The sequence below is a fragment of the Nyctibius grandis genome, chromosome 3, assembly GCF_013368605.1.
Source record: "Nyctibius grandis isolate bNycGra1 chromosome 3, bNycGra1.pri, whole genome shotgun sequence".
NCBI classification, from domain to species: Eukaryota; Metazoa; Chordata; class Aves; order Nyctibiiformes; family Nyctibiidae; genus Nyctibius; species Nyctibius grandis.
Window position 1 is genome coordinate 41,782,766 of NC_090660.1, and position 19,948 is coordinate 41,802,713.

The 19,948-nt window shown below is 40.0% G+C and overlaps 1 protein-coding gene across 1 annotated transcript in view; it reads right to left on the reverse strand.

Moving 5' to 3' along the window:
* Positions 1-10,346: 10,346 nt before the first annotated feature.
* The window catches only part of ANKS6 (ankyrin repeat and sterile alpha motif domain containing 6), a 58,881-nt gene continuing 49,279 nt past the window's right edge, over positions 10,347-19,948 (reverse strand). The window contains 4 exon segments of the mRNA XM_068396240.1: positions 10,347-11,037; positions 17,580-17,676; positions 18,628-18,690; positions 18,693-18,746. Coding sequence (XP_068252341.1) covers positions 10,943-11,037; positions 17,580-17,676; positions 18,628-18,690; positions 18,693-18,746 — 309 coding nt within the window. The 3' untranslated portion in view covers positions 10,347-10,942.

The window sequence follows — 19,948 nt, forward strand, 5'->3', positions numbered from 1 at the left end:
GGTCCCCCAATTTGCGGTCACCTGTAAACTTGAGGAGAGAGCAGTGCATCACCTCCTGCAGGTCACTGATAAAGATGTTAAACAGGACAGATCCAGGATAGCCTGAGGAGGTACACCAGTTACTACTGGCTGCCACGTAAAGCATGAACCATTAACTACTACCATCTGAGCTTGATCGATTTTTTACCTGTCCAGTTGTCCACTCATCCAAACTGTGGTATTTCACCTTGGATATAAGAATATTGTGAGACACAGTGTTAAAAGCCTTGCTAAAGTCAAACTGCTGTCTTTGCATCCACAAATCTAGACGGCAATTAGGTTGGTCAGGCAGTTGGTAAACTCATTCTGACTCTTCCCAATCACTTTCTTCTCCCAGTTTTCATCATGAATCTTGGGAAGGAGCATGATCCAAAGCCTGGGGTATGGTGGTGTTCCTGTGTGGGCACCAACACATTTGCAAATGTTTTTTATAGTGTTTTTACTTTCTCATTTCAACATCCAGTATTGAGCAGGTCAAAGAGCAGTTTACCACTAACACCAATGTTAATTCTTACTGGAGCTTTCTGTTGTCATTCCTGGTCACTGCATAACCAGCTAAGGATGAAATACTAGCTCTCTATTGCTGAAGGGAAACTCTAGCAGAAAATTGATTTACTCAGCATCACGCAATGTGTCTGTTGTCAAGGCAGAAGCAGAACTCAGGATGTACTCACTTCTGGTCACACACATCCCCAAATTCATCACATGACAACTATTGCCAAGAACATACTCTTCCATTCAAACCTGTGAAACAAATAACTAATTATTCCATCCAGTGACCTCAGCCTGAGGTTTCATTGCATTATAAATACATGTCTAATTTCCAAACAAAAAAGCAACACAATGGTGAAGTGAATTATCTGGATTGCAACATGCACTTGGCTCTGATAAGCACTTAACAGGGAACACGAGCTCATTGGGGAATGTTAAAAAACAAACTGAAAAAAGCAGGTACATGAACTGAAAACAGCAAAGCTGGCAAAAATAATTTTGTTGGAAACGGAAAGTAAAAATTTCTTATTTGGTGTTTTTATGGGAAATTTCTAAATGTGGGTGGTTTTGTTTTGATTTTTAAAAATACTATATTTCAACAGAAATGTAGTTATACAGCTCTCATTCATGTTTTAAAATTTTCTATGCAATTTTTAATTTCAAATGCAAAAAGCACAGGCAGTGTCTTTCTCCTCTTTTTCCCTTCCTGAATCATCCTTGTTCCATCTAAGAAATCACCAGAGTGTCTTTGCCAGAAGTCTTCTTAAAGGCACAAAATGGAGAATCCAGGTTTTTCTGTGTCTGTGTGGAAGTACACTAGAAGGAATCCAGCACAGCATGGGGAACCATACATAGAAAGTGAAAATGGCATAACATGGATTTCTATCCTATCATCAGCTCTGGCTTCCGTACTTGCTTTTTCTTTGGCCTTTCCTACCTGTGAGGAAGAAGCAAGTTGCAGCAGAAAGCCAAGAATGCTTTTGTGAAACAGCTGTACGACTCTTCCTATATTGCGCATTGTCTCCAGGAGAGAAAGAAGTGTTAGTCATGCTGTGCTTATGTACAGTTCTCCCAAATAACTGAAAATATACACATGTACATAATGGCTAACATATGGCTAGGCTATTGCTGATTTCCACATAATAAACAGGCTAAATCAGTTGCTTAGTTTTGTTGCTACATCCAACAAAGTCAGGGGTTTCTCATGGGGTATTTTAGTTTTCTTTTGTCCTTTTTGTCCCCCCATCTCTATATATGAATTACTCTTTGTGTTGCTTTGATCCAACAGAAAAGAAAGGCAATATAAAACAAGTCCATTATTAACATTTGTAATACTTGTTTTATCAAATTACTACTTATCAGATTAGAGCACAGCACGGCCTTCCAAGGTGTTAAACAATGGTGCAGTGAATGCCAACAGAGGTGAGCTCCAACAAATTAAAGGGATATCTCAAGCTACATGACAGACACATTCTTTTAGCTACTTGTCTAAGAACATACCTAGAGTCTCCTTGTGTACACACTGTGCTTACACAGGCATGATGCAATCCTTCATGGTTGGTGGGATGCTCCATTTCTAGATTATCTCAGCCCAGATTCTGTTGCAGTTCCCTGCACTTAAATCCGGAGTGGCTTGGATTTGGTGGAGGTACACCAGTACAAATTAGGACAGTATTTGGCTCTTTAGTTCATTACTTATTTACTGGAAGGTACAAAGGGACATTTCTTGTCCCATGTGTATGTATGCACACACCTCTGCCATGCAGACACTGAGGCAAGAGGCAGAAAGACCAGCAAAACAAAGTTTAATTGCTTGGGGCCTGTGTTTATACGGGTTAGACCTCTGTCCCAAGCCCACCCACACCGAGCTCTTTCTGTCCACTTTGCTAGTCTTGAAAACACTGACGAAGAGCCCTGGCATGTGGGAAAAAGCTAGTGGTTTGCTAAAGCTCTTAGGGGTTGGTCTGCTTTTTAAATCCTTTGTTAAACACACTCACAGCCTGGAATATATACTTTTTTATGTTTCACAAATTGAAATCAAAATAAATAAATAGCTAAAAGGAGCTTGCTGGCAAATTTAAATTATCTATGTGTTGTTTTAAGTGTGCTAGCAAACACAGAGTTTTTCAGAGGAGAGCAGACAGGGCTCAGGGCTTAGAAGAACAAAAAAGCAGAAATAAGGGAGCAGGGAGCTACATCCTCTGCCACCAGCCCAGCACCTATTGCTAAGGTTGTCATACAGAGGCAGCAGTGACATATTCTGAGCTCAGGAAGATCTCTCATATATCACATAGATGGAACAAACAAAATTTAAACAGATGTGTCATTTTAAAGGATAATCAATAAAGATATATGTGCCTTGTTCCATATTCCAGAAATGAGCAGATAATTCAGAACGGGGAACTGAATAAACCTAGAAGTATTTAGTGTATTAGAAGTGGTGTGGTTAGTAGGTCAAGAGAGGTTCTCCTCCCCCTCTACTCTGCCCTGGTGAGGCCACATCTGGAATATTGTGTCCAGTTCTGGGCCCCTCAGTTCAAGAAGGACAGGGAACTGCTAGAGAGAGTCCAGCGCAGAGCCACGAAGATGATTAAGGGAGTGGAACATCTCCCTTATGAGGAGAGGCTGAGGGAGCTGGGTCTCTTTAGCTTAGAGAAGAGGAGACTGAGGGGTGACCTCATTAATGTTTATAAATATGTAAAGGGCAAGTGTCATGAGGATGGAGCCAGGCTCTTCTCAGTGACATCCACTGACAGGACAAGGGGCAACGGGTGCAAGCTGGAACACAGGAGGTTCCACATAAATATGAGGAAAAACTTCTTTACGGTGAGGGTAACTGAACACTGGAACAGGCTGCCCAGAGAGGTTGTGGAGTCTCCTTCTCTGGAGACATTCAAAACCCACCTGGACGCGTTCCTGTGTGATATGATCTATGTAATCCCGCTCCGGCAGGGGGATTGGACTAGATGATCTTTCGAGGTCCCTTCCAATCCCTAACATTCTGTGATTCTGTGATTCTGTGATTCTTTTTTTGTCAAAACTTCCCAGCAAGCATATTTGCCACAAGTAGAAAACCATTATTACATTTAAGCAGTGCTATCACAAAACCCTGCACATTTAGGAGCTGTCACAGGGCACTGACTAATCCGAGAACACCATTGTCCTCTAAGCTGAGCAACAAATTGACAGTATTAATGTTATAAGTCAATATCTTTGATTATCAAGGTTAACATTTCAAGATACTTCAGAAGGTGACTTTCTCCTCAAGCAGAGGAAATAAGGAAGAGCTTGGCTGCAAGTAATCATTGCTGTGTGGAAAACAGCACCTGGAGCGACTGGCTTCCCTGAGAGTTGGACCCAGGTCTGCTGGCTGGCTGGCTGAATCATACTACTAGTCAGCATGACTTCACTGTCTGTTATCTGGATAAAACGCAGGAAAACACCTGTGGCTACACTAATAAGAGACTTTCTATTATTGCAGGATTTGCTATCTGTTTCTAAATCTAATAGCTTGTTTCCTAACTGTGTATTTATTTGAATGAATTTGTTTTATTGTACTCATCAGTGTGGTGAGTGCCAAGAGTGATGTTAGATCGGTCTAGGAAATATAGGGTATTGCAGTCTTCAGTATGTACTAGGTTTTTTTCTCAAAATATTCAGAGCCCATCAAAGTCTCAGCATTCTAAAATAGACCCTCACCCCCTTCATAATGATGCTGGGCTTGCTTGAATGCTGATAATACAAAAAATTATTGGCAAATTTTAGCTGGAACCTGTTCACTCACTTTGTCCAAGGAAGTGGAAGGCGGACCCAAAGTTGATGGATCACTGTGTAGGCTACGAAGCAACATAGCATGCCTGAAGAATGCGAACCATGAATACTATCGCTGTGCAACTGAAATGATGCGATGCTTGGAATACAGCTGACAAACTACTATGAAGTTCACTGTAAGAGGATGTCTATAAACCATCAAAGGACTAGCACAGGTGTATGCAGAACACCCATGATATTATCTGAGAGGAACGTGTAGATGACAAAATATCCTTACGTGGCATTCCAAAAGATGTTGTATGATATACACAAGTCGATGGGACCTGATGGGATGCACCCGCAAGTACTGACGGAGCTGCCTGGTGTCACTGCAAGGCCACTCTCAATTCTCTTTGAAAGGTCGTGGTGATTGGGTGTCCTGGTTTGGCCTAAACCAGGCCAATTTTCCTTTCAGTGATTTTTACTTTCAGCTAAGTCTCCTCTAAGTAACTGCACTTTCTGAAACTAACTGCATGTTTTGCAGACAGTGTCTGCTTCCAGGACTGATAACGCTCGAAGTTTGTAGTTATCACTGAGGCACCGGTAGGGATGTTGTGCAGAAAGGCTCTTGCTGTACTTGTTCTTGAGAGAAACCAAGGTCACTGCTGAATTCCTCACTGCTTACGAGTGAAGAGCCGAAGGGGGGTCGCAGCTGCAGGGGGGAGTGGACAGGGCAGGTGACCCAAAATTGACCAGCGAGGGTATTCCATCCCATACACATCATTCTCGGTATAAAGCGGGGGGATCACGAGGGTCTCGCTCTCTTTCTGCTATGGCCGGTGTCCAAGGAGGACTCCGTCTGTTTTCCTGCTGCCCCCGATCCCGATACGTGCGTTCCTGAATCCAGCTCTCGACCGTCGCTGGGCCCAGCCTGGGCCTTCCCGGAGCCTGCCCTGCAGTGTCGGTGGTGACGTGGCTGACTTCAGGGGAGCTCAGTCTTGGTTTTGTATATATATTTGTATATATATTTGTATATATTTGATTATTTCTATTATTGTTATTATACTCTTTTTCATTATTATAGTTTATTAAAACTGTTTTAACTTTCCAACCCGGAAGCCTCTCTCCCTTTTCCCTTTCCCTTTCCCTTTGCGGGGGGGGGAAGGGTTAACAGAGAGCATCTGCCACAGGTTTAATAGCCGGCCCAGCTTTAAACCGTGACATTGGGCAAGGTTCCTGAGGACTGGAAGAAAGCATATCTCATCCCTATCTTCAAGAAGGGCAAGAAAGAGGATCCAGGGAACCAGAACCAATCAGCCTCTCCTTGTTTGTGGGGAATGTGATGGAGAAAATAATCCTGGAAATCATTTCTGAATATTTTGAGATGGTGCTTGGGAGTAGTCTGCAGGGATTTACAAAGAGGAAATCACGTCTGACCGACCTGATGATCGCTTTCTACGACGACTGTCTCAGTGGATGAGGGGAGAGCAATGGACATGGTCTTGGACAACCAGCTCTAGGTGGCCTGCTTGAGCAGGTGGGCATTGGACACTATGATCTCCAGAAGTCACTTCCAGCCTCAGCCATTCTGTGATGCTATGAAATGAATCTGCAGCATTGTTAAGCACTACAGTTTGTGTGTGTGCTTGACATATACACCAAATAAGCAATTAAAAAGCATGATAGGAGATAAATGTACAAGGTATTGGGAGCATCTATCAATTGGAGCTGTATTTTGTATTCTGTGGCCCAGACAGCTGGAAAGGTGGACCTCTGCATACGCCATTTAATCACCAGCACAGAGAATAATGCTTTGCTTGCTCTGAGTAAAGGAATGTGAGCTATGGATTTTGAACTGAGTCTGTGATAAAAAGTAAGTGCTTTGGAGTCCTGAGCTGCTGAAGAAAGTGAGTTCCATGAATATTCAATTTTAATTCTGATTATTCAAGAAACAGCCTAAAGGAGAGGTGGATCTTGGAAAGAAAACTAGTAATCCCAATACGTAAATCCCAATAGTAATACAATCTATGCTTCTGTCCTTTTTAATTTGCTTTCCTTTTATTCCATCTTCCCCTTCTTAGGACAAACTGGCAGCAGAGAGTGACTTGGAAAAAACATGTATGAAGAAATCTGTTGAGAACAATTGAAATCAGGCCCACTGTGATCAAATCCACCACACTTTGCTGCCTGCTCTCTGTGCAAAGTGATTTTGTTCCGCAGCTCAGCAAAACGGAAATCTCTGCTTCCAGCCAATGCGGGCCACCAGTTCTGTGGTGTTACAAATCATTCAGGCTTACTCAAAACAAAAACTCACAACCATGTATCAAGTATATGCGTGAACACATGGTATTTTTAGACCTTTTATAAGGAGGTGTCTTGAATAGGCCTGTTTTTCTACATTCACATTTACCCATTTATCACTTCCAAGAACCCTGCTCCAGTACAGCACTAGCCACTCTGCTAACAGCCATGATGTGGCACTCCTCTTAAGACCAGACAGACCTATTTTGAGAGTGTTGTACATACCTACTGATGAGAACTGAGAGGGATAAGAAGCCAATTAAAATGCAGTAGAGGCAATGTTGAGAATATGGCAATCATACTTCCAAAATCTGTTTTTGTTTTTATGACTGCATGTTAACTCCACAAAGTTTTAATGCACACTGGAATGCACACTGGAATGACAACTGGCAAAAATTGCTTTGAAACAATTCTTTGCTGTGACACTTTGAGGAGGACATTGCATTAACAGTTTATTTCAATAATAGAAACTTCTGAGAGACTGGAAATTAAGCATGCCAAGTAAGCTTTAAATATAGCATGAGAAGTTTCGGGTTTAATGGACAAAGCCTGCTCCCACTAACTGTACCCTTGTACTGCCAAGAGGTCTTTGAAATAAAATAAAATGCAGAAGTGGCAAGTTTGAGGCTATTAGTGTCACAGTCAGACCAGCCAAGGAGTTCTAAACTAAGTTGAACTTGTTATTAAAGAAATCTGTTTGCATGAACTTTCATGTTCCCCTTCACTCTGGAAACCAAAGTTGTTCCCTTGAGAAGCTACCTGGCTTCTGAGGCATTTGCTGAAGCACAAGAAACACTATGGTATGACTGCTGAAGCATTTCCAGATAACGAAGTATCTTTATTTAAAATCTGATCTTGATTACTGCTCAAAGTGCAGAAAAAAAACAAAATTAAATTCGAAGAACCTTATAAAAGCTTCTTGTAAATAACAGTACTCCTCAGCAAAATAAGACATCTTAGGGTTAACAACTACAGATTAGTCAAGTCCATAATTCTAGACTGAATCGGAACAAGAGCTGTTTCTTGTAGTGTTTACTTCCTTGGCAAAACCCAGAAGGTGTCACTTTTCATTATGAGGTAAGCAAACTTGCTAACAAAGACTTCATTTAAACTAAAAAGGAGGGACACGGAAATGAACAGCAAATGGGAAACAGCTTTTCACCTTTGAATGTCTGTGACAATCAGGTCAATGAAATGATGGTCTCCGTCTCTGAATGGTCTCTTTGTCCAAGTGACTGTTTGCAACAAACAAACTGATCATAACCTTCACTTAGTGTCACATCTGACACCCCTTAACGGGTGCTTCAGATGCCCTAGGACATGCAAGGGCCAGTGGATGTCTGGACAACTGAACCAAGCTCCTGGTCTAGGCTGGTCAGACACTGGCTTTTGAGGCCCCAGTTACTGTACCAGACCTCCACTGCCTACAGTGGAGTTTATACAGGTACCCATGTCAGCTCTTACACACAGACACATAAATGTAGGTGTCAGTCTCAAACTTACCTCATCTCAGAGCCACAGAAAGCAGCCATGGTAAGCAACCTGTTTTGTTTCTCCACTTTCAATGGCAGCTAAATCAGGCACAAGGAACAGATCACCTTTAAGAAGTACGTGCAGTAGGACACAGGAAAAGTTACCAAACTCTAAAACCATCTCTTTTTGTTCCTATGTTAATAAAGCTAACTCTTTAGACAGTGGGACTTGTTGATGGGACAGTCTGAGGAACCCTTTCTGCCTGTTTTGTAAACACAAAGAGCCTATACTTGTGTGCCAGTCGGTCTTCTTGGGCAGTGCTGTGTTCTGTTTAAATCTCTCTGCTGCTCGTTCTTCGACGCACTTTGGCTAACATTCCCAAATTTATAGCACTATTTATCCTCAGTCACTATGAAGCTTAGGAACTGGTAAATGAATATATCAACTACAGGAACTAAAGCCTAACTCTTCCCCATCCTTGACCAATGTCTTACAGGGCCACACTCCATGAATCTTCAATTATTTTCTGCACAGTGAGATGGATTCAGCCAGAGGAATGAAGCATGCCCCTACCTTGCCTTACAGCCTCGATGTACCTAGTCTTCTGGGCAGTAGTATATATGAATTTGAACCCTCTTAGATTGTAGAAAGAATGCATCTCTCAACCTTGCAAAGTGTTTTTCACACTGAACTATTGTTTAATGTCTTCTTGAAAAGGACCTAAAAAACAATTAACACCCACCCGCTCAATTTATTGCAGGTCAGTACTTCTCCTTCTAAAGAATAAGGCCTGCAAGCTCTTAACAGGAACACCTGAAGCCTTCTCACCTTGAGGTTTTGGTTTCCCTATCAGTGGGCTTGAGGTGACTCTGAAGAGTGTATTAGATGTTTGGATTGTCACCTGCAGTATTAAAAGCACAAAACTGTACGGTGAAATTGTGCTGCCATAGGGCCCACAGGCGCTAGGTAGTACGCAAGGTGGTTCAGCTCATTACAGATCACTGATTCTTAGTTACACTGACAGGGGCTCCAAGGTGTCACTGCACGCTTTCAGCTGAGAAGCAGCTACCATTTGCTAGTCTTAATAAGAAGCTGCAATTATTTCTCTGCTGCATTTTGAAGTGTTTTAACCAAAATTGTCCACGTTTCTTCAGGAAAGGACACGGCCATTAGCTTAATACTGTACGGTTCACACCTCACATTTCTGTAGATCTGTCCTGCCATGTCATCTCCAGTAGCAGCTCTTGAAAACTGTGAAAGCAGAAATTTCATATTTTTACCCTAAAGCTAAAATTAATCCTGAAGCACAATTCTACATAAGGAGTGATTTCCTTGGGCATAAGGCATGTTGGAAACATAAAATACCATGCTAAATGCCGATCGTGTTCTAAGTTTGTTACACTGAAAAAGAAAAATGGAACAAAAATTATTTTGCACATGCCTATACTATTAACACCTGCAATGTTAATAGCATGACTGCCAAGGACCTCAGGGTACTAACAGACTCTGATTGCCCTAATCAGCTCGTAACCATCTTTTTTCTGCAATACCCCCTGTAACCTCTTCTTCTCTTCCTCCTAGTAATTTAGCTGCCTGTATTCAAGGTCATTTCTGATACAACACAGCTGGGTAACGTGGCACAGCTCAGCCGCTCTGCTGTTTGCTGTCAGCAACTTGGAGCAGTACGTCAGAGGGCCAAACCAATGAAGCTGTCACAGAACCAGCTGACACACCCAGAGGCACCTGAGGGACAGCAGGGCCATCACCGCTTTCACTGGTGCTGTTATGTCTCTTACCACCCACTTCTATCCCTATTTTTGCTAAACTCTGCTAAAACGAGTACAGTGAGGAAGGTGGAGAAATGTAAAATCTTTAGTTCTGTACAGAAGTAATTACTTGAGATCACTCCTCTGCATTTCAGCTCCAAGATCTTCTTGACTTTGCCTGCACTAGTACTCCTGGACTCACACTGAATTCAGCCAGTGGTAAAGTTACATATTTGTGAGTCTTCAGAACACTAAATATAGTGTCAGAGGCTTCTGATGACTTGTATTTTAATTGCTGAACAAAAATTTGTATTTATTAAGCAGAAAATTTCTACTCATCATTACTATAACTAGTCCTCTCAAAATTATTACAAAAATGAAGTTATAAACATGTATTTTAAGGATGTGCTAATGTTACTGTTCAAAAAAACCCAGCCAGTATCAGTTAAATGGTTTTATTCTCAAAACAACCAATCAGCAATATAAAATATTTTAACACTATTTCTGTTTAAATATTGGTGACAGATTATGCATCTCCTTAAATAAAGTGCTATTTTTACAAATAGGTACCTCATATTTACTTTTACTGTTCTAACCTCTTAATATTGAATAGATAAAGTGTATTTTCGTTAATGTAGAATGCAGCATTATTTTTCCTTTATATTCCTTCTCATGAAACCACTACATTTCAATTTGGACTCCTTTATCTGTGTTGAGCCAACAGAGGCGTATTCAGTTTATATATTTCTCCACGTAGAAGCTCTCATAATTTGTGGTGGTTCTCATGCCACCTTCTGTGCTTTTGTTGTTCTTGACTGTAGGCCTCCTACAGGTTCTTCATCTATGGGCAAGAGTAGAAGGAAAACATGAATCTTCTTATATGGTTGTTCATTCTTCCTGCTCTTCTGCCTTTGTTCTTCTCAAATGCAGACCACCGATGCCTTGATAAATTCAACACTTAGGCTGAACTACAAAAGCAATCCCTTCAATCTTTTCTTTGTTTCTTTGTGGGATCCGAATTTTAAGCACATTACTGCAGAAAGTCCTATACAGGCGTAGTTAGGACTAACTTATCAAATTTTCATTTGTACACTTGGATTTACTCAGCCAGATGCCAAACTTCACCGTAAAAAAAAAAAAAAAAAAAAATCTTTTTTTCCAGTAGCTACCCTTTTAGGAGAAACAGCTTCTTGTGGTTTTACAGAGCAGCCAGGTGCTGTAAAAGAAAAAAAAAAAATCTGAAAAACTGCAACCAGCAAGACTCACAGCTTTAAGGAAGACAGAGTAATGCCACAACTACCAGAAACAGGCCCACGTTTTCCTAGTATCATTGTTATACCAGACTCCAACAATTTGACCCTGTAATTAATTTTACTCATCTTCAGCCCCTCTCCTGTACGGAGAAGGTACGAAAAGTCAAAGTCACGTGTGAAAAGGTCATCTACTGCCACAAGCCTTTCCAGTATCTCTCTTTTTTCAATGTGTACCTTTCCAGCAAGCGACTACCTGAATCCTGTATCATTTTTATTTGCAAGTCTGTATTGGTGTTGCTCCTATTTTTACTTCTCACTTTACAATTTCTGTAACTCCCTCCTTTGGGTAATTTCCATTTGATTTTTTTTTTTTTTGTCTCTGAATCCAAAAGTGGAAAGTAAATATAGAAATGACTGCCCACTCTCTTCCACTTTATTCTGTCTCATCTTTAAAAATACCTATATATGTATCTGCAGATACATATGTGTAAGTATGTATCAATATACAACATACTACCATATGTAAAGAGAAACTGGAAGATCAGAATTTCCACAAAGGCTTATAGATGGAATGGCATCATATTCTTTTCTCATCCTAGGCATAGTTACTCTTCATTTAACTTGTATCTGGAGACTATTCAGTTTACTCTTTTGATATCTAAATCCTCCCTTTATTCAGTGCTCCTGCTAGATGTCAGGGTGTTCTCTTTTCTTCCCATCTGTTGTAAAAGACATGTTTATATTTAGGTGAGGGAGAGCAGCTGGATGCCTATACCAAGTTATGAGGCTCATCTTCTTCTTTAGAGCTTTTCAATAAACTTGATATTAGAAGGTAAACTAAGCTAACTGGCAGTTACCTTTACCTCCAACAAATCTTTGATTTTTTTTTTCATAATGAGGTTAAGAAATGCACTAGGAGACAAAGAAGATTGTATCCTTTAGAATATAAACCTTGGATGCTCTCTTACTTTTTTCATGTCATTTTTACAGAATTGGCAAATTCTGTTACAAGCTCCAGACTTGGCCAAGGGAACTCCATGAACTGTTTCCATTTTTTATCACAGATCTAAAATGTAACACTTCATTATATGTGTATTATAACTAGCACATGGGATTTTATTTCTGCTTTTCTGGGAGAAATAATTTCAGTTGGTTTGCTCCTTTTTTTTTTTTTCCCCCTGGAGTTTCACAGAATCCACATGAACTTCTTTCAGCTTTTCGTTTCTTATTTGGCAAGTCTGTGTTGAGATTCAGCTAGCTCTCCTTTGGTGTCACTTCTTTCAATTAACCTGCAGACCACTGCCAGATCTGTTCAACTGCTTAATTATCCACTTGATGACTGCATGAATCTTCACACCCCCCCTCAAAAAAAATACCCACCTCTAAACAATTAGTCCTGCCAATTGGGCATTCAAAATGTCTGATTTTCTTTTTTACCAGAATCATGTAAGTAAAAAGGTCACCTCAAACTACAAACATAAACATTTCCTGGGGTGATAATTTCTTTAACCCAGTTTCCTCAGAAATCTGGACTTCATGCTGCCACTTGCTGTTTCATTGAAGCTGGAATCCAGAGCAAAGCAGCCACCTTGCCTCATGCCTGCATGGGCTGGTCATCTGCTCTAAATTTCAATGGTGAAGCAGCAAGCTAATTCTGTGTTTGTTTGACACAGTTCACTGGGATATAAAGAAGCAGTATCTTCCTAGCCGTTCCTCTTGTCAGGGACAGGGTGATAGTCATGCATTAACAATTTTTCAAGCCATAATTTTTTCTCTTGAAAACTAACAAAGTGTCAAAAAAAACGCATAACATTCACTCTTGGAATTAATTAATTTTGGCATAATTTCTGAAGGTCATCAATTAATGTCCATTAAAAAAAAAAGATGGAGGCAACACTCTTCATGCAAGTACTGTTTGCCTATTAAGAATAGGGACAAGAACTATGGTGCCCCTGAACCTAATGGCTTATGGGTCCAGTGACCCGTAATTATTTATACTGCAGTTAGGGCAGTCATCTGCCTTATGCAGTTCAGGCAAGGACTGGAATATTGAGCTCCTACAGCCTAACCTAGTATCACTAGCGTGGGGTGGGGAGGAAGCAGTCTCAGTATCCTTCTGACAGAAAACAAATGTATGTCAAAGCCTGTTGTTTTCTGCAAAGCAGAATCATCTCACCTCCAGCCCCAGGGATGACACAGCAACTGATGTACAAAGGAATCTTTCTCCCAACACTGAGCGTTATTATAATTGAAATAGCTCATCTGCCAAAACCCAACAAACACTCAACAACTTTTCTACGAGTTCTTGTAGTGAGTATCACAGTGAGTTCAGAAGCAATGACCCCAGCAGGAAGAGCTCAACCAGAAGCTAGCTGAGGATACAACAAGCCAGCAATTGATTCTGAACTGCCAAAAAAAAAAATGGAGAAGAAACCGTAGTATCTTCCTAAACAAGCCTATTGTGTGAAATTAGTTATACCATCAATCCTCTGCTTCTGATGTCTTGCTTTTACTTTTTTCTGCCTGTCATTGCTTTCCTTCTCCTGCATTCCTTAGAAGTGTAGATGTAGATAATCAGTGCAGTTCTCTTCTCCATTCCAGAAACACTCATCTAGATGCTTTTCCATTTCTGTTGCCTGCCATCTCATGCCAGGTTTGACCAGCAGCAACAGCTCCTGACCCAGTGGCAGCCTGCCTAAGCCTGGGCAGTGTGGAATGGGGTATTTTGGGGGGGAACTGAAGCTCAGTGGGCATTGAAGCTATGGATGGGGAAGGGTGTGGAAGCTGTAGACATTCACAGGCTTGATGATGGTACTCAGGCTACAGACCTCCCACAATTATAAGCTACATTTCCAGAAATTTAGCTTCTTTCCCCCTGCTTTTTCATTTCTGAGTCTTATGGATATATTTGGATTGTATTTTATTATCTTCTTTACACTCCTACAGGCTGGAAACTTCATAAAAGCAGAGCTACACTGGCAGCCACTCTGTTTTAGGTATTGAGCTTTCAAAATTACTCAAAATATTGAGGAAATCACAGCGATAGGTGTGAAAACAGTGATTCTGACACAGCTGGAAGAGTAGGATGTTTTTATTATCCTGTGAGCTACACGTAGCTCTCTAAAAGGGCAAACTGTGAAGTGGCTTTCTTGCTAATGGTGTCTCGATAGGCTCCTAGGAAGAGCTGTAGAGAAACCAGTGGCTGTGGACCATGCAGAAAGCATAAAAATTTTATGTATTACTTTTCAAACACATCACAGGAGGCAGCCAGTCACAGATGCCATTATGCCAATCAATGATTAGAGTGTAACGAGCTAGAGAAGTAAGCTCACATCAGAAAAACTAAATGTATTCACCATGGAAAAGCTTGGGAATGTTCCCATTTCAGGAGCCTTCTTTATGTGGGAGTCCAAGGTACCTTAACCTGAAGTATTGGTATAAAAGGTTATGAAACAAATACACAAAGCAAGTAATGAATTGCTAAGCCGGATATTCTAGAGGAACACAAGGATTAAGCAGCTGAATTACTGAGTATAGAGCACAGGTTGCCACATATCTGAGAAGTGATAGAAATGATGCTAATTTTTTTAACGGTTCAAGAGAGATCCAGGGAAACACAGACCAGTGAGATGGCCAGTAGTACCAGGCAGATTAGCATAAACTATAACAAAGAATCTGAAATTTTGTGGAAAACAATCAAAAAGGGATTTGAAAAGTCTTGCCTCACCAACCTACTGGAATTCCTTGAAGGTGCAAATAGTCTTGTAGATAAGAGAGATCCACTTGATGCCTGGATTTTTAAAAGGCATTTCACAAGGTCCAAGGCTGGCTCTTAAGACAACAAGAAAGCCACAGGGTAAAAAGAAAATTTCTTGTGTGGATAAATAATCAGTTAGGAAGGCAAAGGACAGAAGGTGGGAGTAAACTGATTTTTTCCACAGTAGAAAGATTCACCACTAGCATTTCATAGGGATCTGCATGAGGACTCAGGATATTCAATATATGATTTTGAAAGACCATATAAAGTGAAGTGAAACTTTCCTGTTATCCATGTAAATACAAAGAAAGGCAAACAGAAGACTGGCAAAAGGACTTCGTAAGACATCAGTGGCAGACAAAATTTGATGAAGATAAACATGAAGTAATATGGAGTAAGGCATATGGAAAAAATGATGTATGAGTGGTTATATAAAATGATATGCTCTGAGCTCGAGCTCAGAGGATGAGCTGGGTTGTAAGAGATAGTCCCACTTCATACCAATTCAGTCTTCAGTTATAGTAAAAAATGCAGAGTACCAGAAATAACTAGGAAAGGGCAAGAGAACTGAAAATAGAGAACACAACTAGAAACCAAACACCACCACATGTGCAAATCCACGGTATGCCTACATCTTGTACATTGTATGCTAGCCTGGTATCTCCAAGTCTGAAAAGATATAGTAGAAAAGGAAAAGAGGTCAGAAAAACTATGGTATAGGGAATGTTTAAGCAGCCTATAAGTCTTCCATCTAGACAAAACATGACTGAGGAAGAGTATCACAGGTATCTGTAAAATCATCAGTGGCATGGAGGCAGCGAAGAGGGAACAGTTGTCCACTGTATCTTCTGATCCAGTAGGATGAAGCAAAAGAATTCAGGACGTGGCAAGTTCACAGTTAATGAAAGCAAGCAGCTCTTCACGCTAATGTCAAGACCGAATGAAAAAGCTGAACATGAATGTATGGACCATGGATGTGACTTGGTACAGCTGCTCTTACGCTCTAAAATATTACACATTCCTGGAAATTACTTCAAGTTCCAGAGACTGCATAAGGGTCCCACTGCTACTTTTTACAATAAAAAGCAGCTTATCTGATGTGGAAACTTCTTTTATCTACATGTTCTCTTCCTCTTCCTCCTCTGTTAGTGCTTCTGTTGCTGTTTCACAACCAAATCTATTTCATGGAGCGCTCACAGCACAAAAACTCAAAGTTAGATCTCTGATGGAAGCCTCTTTGCAGCATCTTGTCAGCTGGTCGCAGGAGCAACTGTTGACTCCATTCTTACAAAAGGATGTTCTCTCCAGCTCTCTGCCACCATTAGAGTCTTTTGCTGTCTTCAAGACACTTTTAAGCTCAGTGGTTAGCAAGTTGCTTGGAGACACGTTACATCTGTGTGATTCTTCAGTTCTTGAGTAATTCCAGTTCATTGCATCATGTTATCAAATCCCAAACAGCACCGTCTGCTCACCTAGCAGTAACTACAGAAGAGGCTCTTCAAGTCTGGGATGTTATCAAGAGACATCCAGAAGTTCCCACACATGCTGACTACTCTGAGGATGGGAAGTAAGCTGCACAGTGCTTGCAGTGACACCTGAACGTGGCTTTCAGCCAAGCAGACTATACAGAACATACAAAGTAGCCCACACTGACTAACTACCCCAGCAATGCCCAGTTTTCCCCAAGACAGCAGTAAGACTACAGTTAGCACCTGCTTTCACGTATCTAGCGATATTCAGCTGATTGAGACTGGAACAACTGGGACTTGCTCATTATTAAGGCCTCCTAAAGCATACAATACCTCAAATACTATTTAACAAAACCACTGAACAAATGAAATGATTTTGTTGACTGGATGCAAGCAGCAAAATAAGCAACTGAAGGAGAGTAAGAGGCACTTGAACATGGTGAATTCTAGAGGCCATTCAATGGCTTTCATGTACCTCCTAAAAGATGGATCCAGAAGTACACATATGAATACATTTTGCCCCATTCCTTAACCTTGAGTAACAGATGCGTATCTTCCTGTGGCTCAGGTGGCTGTCAGGACAGATTTACAACTTTTATACCTAGGGGTGACTGTAGTAAATGTATTAATTTGTTACAGGTCAGCAACACCTTTCTGTACATTTTGATTATAGATAGTACATTTTAAAAGGCAGTTTCTCCAGCAATGGCTAGCAGTTAACACTGGTGGTTGGAACAGATATATTCCAAAGAAACTGACTACAGACAATCGTATAAAAATATTACCTATACAAAATATCTAATGCATACATCCATAATTAACATAGCTATCTAAGCCAGAATACTAAATTGTAAGCCTTGAATATTTAATCTACTTGATAACACTGAAGATAATTGTCTCCTATAAAGAGTATGCGAAAGTAAATTGTGTATCACACAGAAACCCACCTCCCACTGCTCCTTATATATATATACACACACTATATACAGTATACTGTGTACTATAGTTTGCTACACTTACACATCCATTTTCTGTGTTTAGTAATGTATAACACAAATCTTGTGCTTATTTCAGATAGTACTGAAGTGTGTATAAAAATCTTAGATCTCTCTACCTTTTTACCTTGAAATCTTCTCTACAGTCTCAGCAAAAGACACAGGCACGCATCAATCATTAACTCAGAAAGCAGTTAACTGGCTTGTTTATCACATTCTATCTTCTAGCCGGTATTAATTAAAAGTATCCATACATTTTTCAATTAATTTCAGGTGCTACTTACACTGGGAATGACCTGGAGGTCGTGTGTTACTAACACTACTCTCAAAGGAAGAGTGGAAGTTGTGTATAGTTTCTTGTAAAATCTGTCTCTCTCGTCCCTGTAAAAGCACAATAAATTAAAATAAGGTATTCTTAAATTTCTATTTAAAAAACGAATTTACTAAGAGTTCATACACACAAAAAAAGTGTAAATATGTGTGTCTATGCCCAGAGAGTCACAGTGTACTGTTAGGAATAATAACAAATCCTTGCCTCCCAGATATGCAGAAAACCTCATAGCAATCTTTTCCTGAAACTACCAGACAGCAATAGAAACATTTTCGTTATTTCCTTCATAGCTTTATAGCATGGAGCATCATCCTCCTCCCGTAATTTTTAGCCTCATCACTTGTTGCTGTTCATCTTAACTTGGGGAAATTACCTTTATGTTTTGTTTATCTGAGCTTCCAGCATCAGAGAGAGAACGGACCTCAAAACTGAAAAAGCAGCTGAGAAATGTCAGCAGGCCTAATTAAAGAGATGCTCCAGTCCATAATCCCTCTGACAAGAACACTGCTTACTGTATGCCATTCTTAGCAAATTTGTTTATGTCAATATAAAATTAAAAGGCAATAACAGTGTAAGCAATGAGAGAAGTGCTATTTACCTAATCACAGAAAAATCAAAAACTGTTAGGCAAAACAGAGGAGACCTTTCCTTTTACATTATATTATAGAGCTGGACTACAGTGGACAGATGATCCTTTTTAACATCACTGAACTGCAATATTGCCAATGTTCATGTTACCAGTAGCTTATGATATAATTGCCAACACCCTGTAAAAGAACAGTACGGTCACTCAACTAGGGAAGACTTAATGAAAGAGAACAGGGAGTACCACAAAGGAAGATATTTTTCACTAATCAAATACATTAAACATTTTGTTTGGAAAAAAAATCATTCGGCTTTTCTAACTAACATCTGCAACTGAATTTTGAAATTAATTCTTGCATTAACAATATAAGCAAACCTTGCATTAATTTACTAAATACAGTAGTTCAAACATGTACCTTTCCTGCATTCAGTTCAGAAATAGCTGCCAAAATTTGCTGCCTTGATCCATCAGTTTTTAATACCCCAGCTCTTTCAGATCACCATCAGTAAGTGTAAGGAAGGCTTCCATATCCACCTGCATATAGAAAAAAAAGAATAGAAAAAAAGACAAGACAAATTTACCTAGGCAAAGATTCACTATTACATGTTAAAAGTGTTCAGTTTTCTTTTAATTGTATAGACTTACTGTAAATATTGTGCACACAAAAATTTTTAATGCATTACTGGCACCACTTTACCACTCTATTGTCAGGTTTTAAGCCTGTTGTTAATAATTCAATTAATTATGATAGTATATTTTAAAATATTGGTTTTAATTTTTTTCAGACAAGCTCTATAAATACAAATATATACTCTCCACAAAAGTTCCTTTACTTACAGTAGCAGCTAGTTGAATAAGCATAGAATTGCTCTCTTTTCTCTATCACCCACTCCAACGCCCTCCCAGCCAAGTATTTGTGGAATTTCAGAATATTGTGTATACTTTTCCAGTGTCTCCTGAGGAAACCTAGAGTTTGTTCATATAACAGTTTTTATTATAGCAACACATCCATAAGGCTGCGATAAGAACAAACATCTAAACTTTTCATATTGATATCACCTTCGCACACAGAGCATATTCATTTCTATAAAATGCTCCCTTCCCTATAATATAGGGGACAACAAGCCCAGTGCGTCGTGACGCTGCTAAATAATCTGTGTTTGTGGTGCCGAATCCTGAACTCTGCAGTAATGTCAATTTATTGTACGCCCATTCACTACACTGCTTTTGGCCAAACACATACACAATTATTGCTCACATCTGATACAGTCTTAAACATTGTAATGAATTAATTTTACTTATTTCCAGCAATGTTTCCTTTCATTGCATCCTTCAGGCAAGTCACTGTCACAGGCCTCACCTACAATGATGCTTAGTTCCCCAATTTAATTCTCCTATTGCTTATTCACAGCGGATAAAGAGGAGAAAGTAGCCATCTCAGTGACCTCATACCCTGCTGTTCTCCATCTGCCAATGAGGTTCCAGCTGTGATTCCAGGGATGATACAGCATGTCCTATAAACTGTTTAACCACACTGGATATAGACATATATAGAAAAAGCAGAGTGAAAAAAGAGAGGAGAAAAAAAAAATCTGAAGCACCTATTATGTCAAAATTGTAGGTTCAGCATAAGAAGCACTGATACTCGCAGCATCCTGGAGAATGCCATGAATACTGCTTGATCCATGTTTCAAGAGCCCCTCTACTGTAAAACTTTTAAATTTGAGATTCTAGAT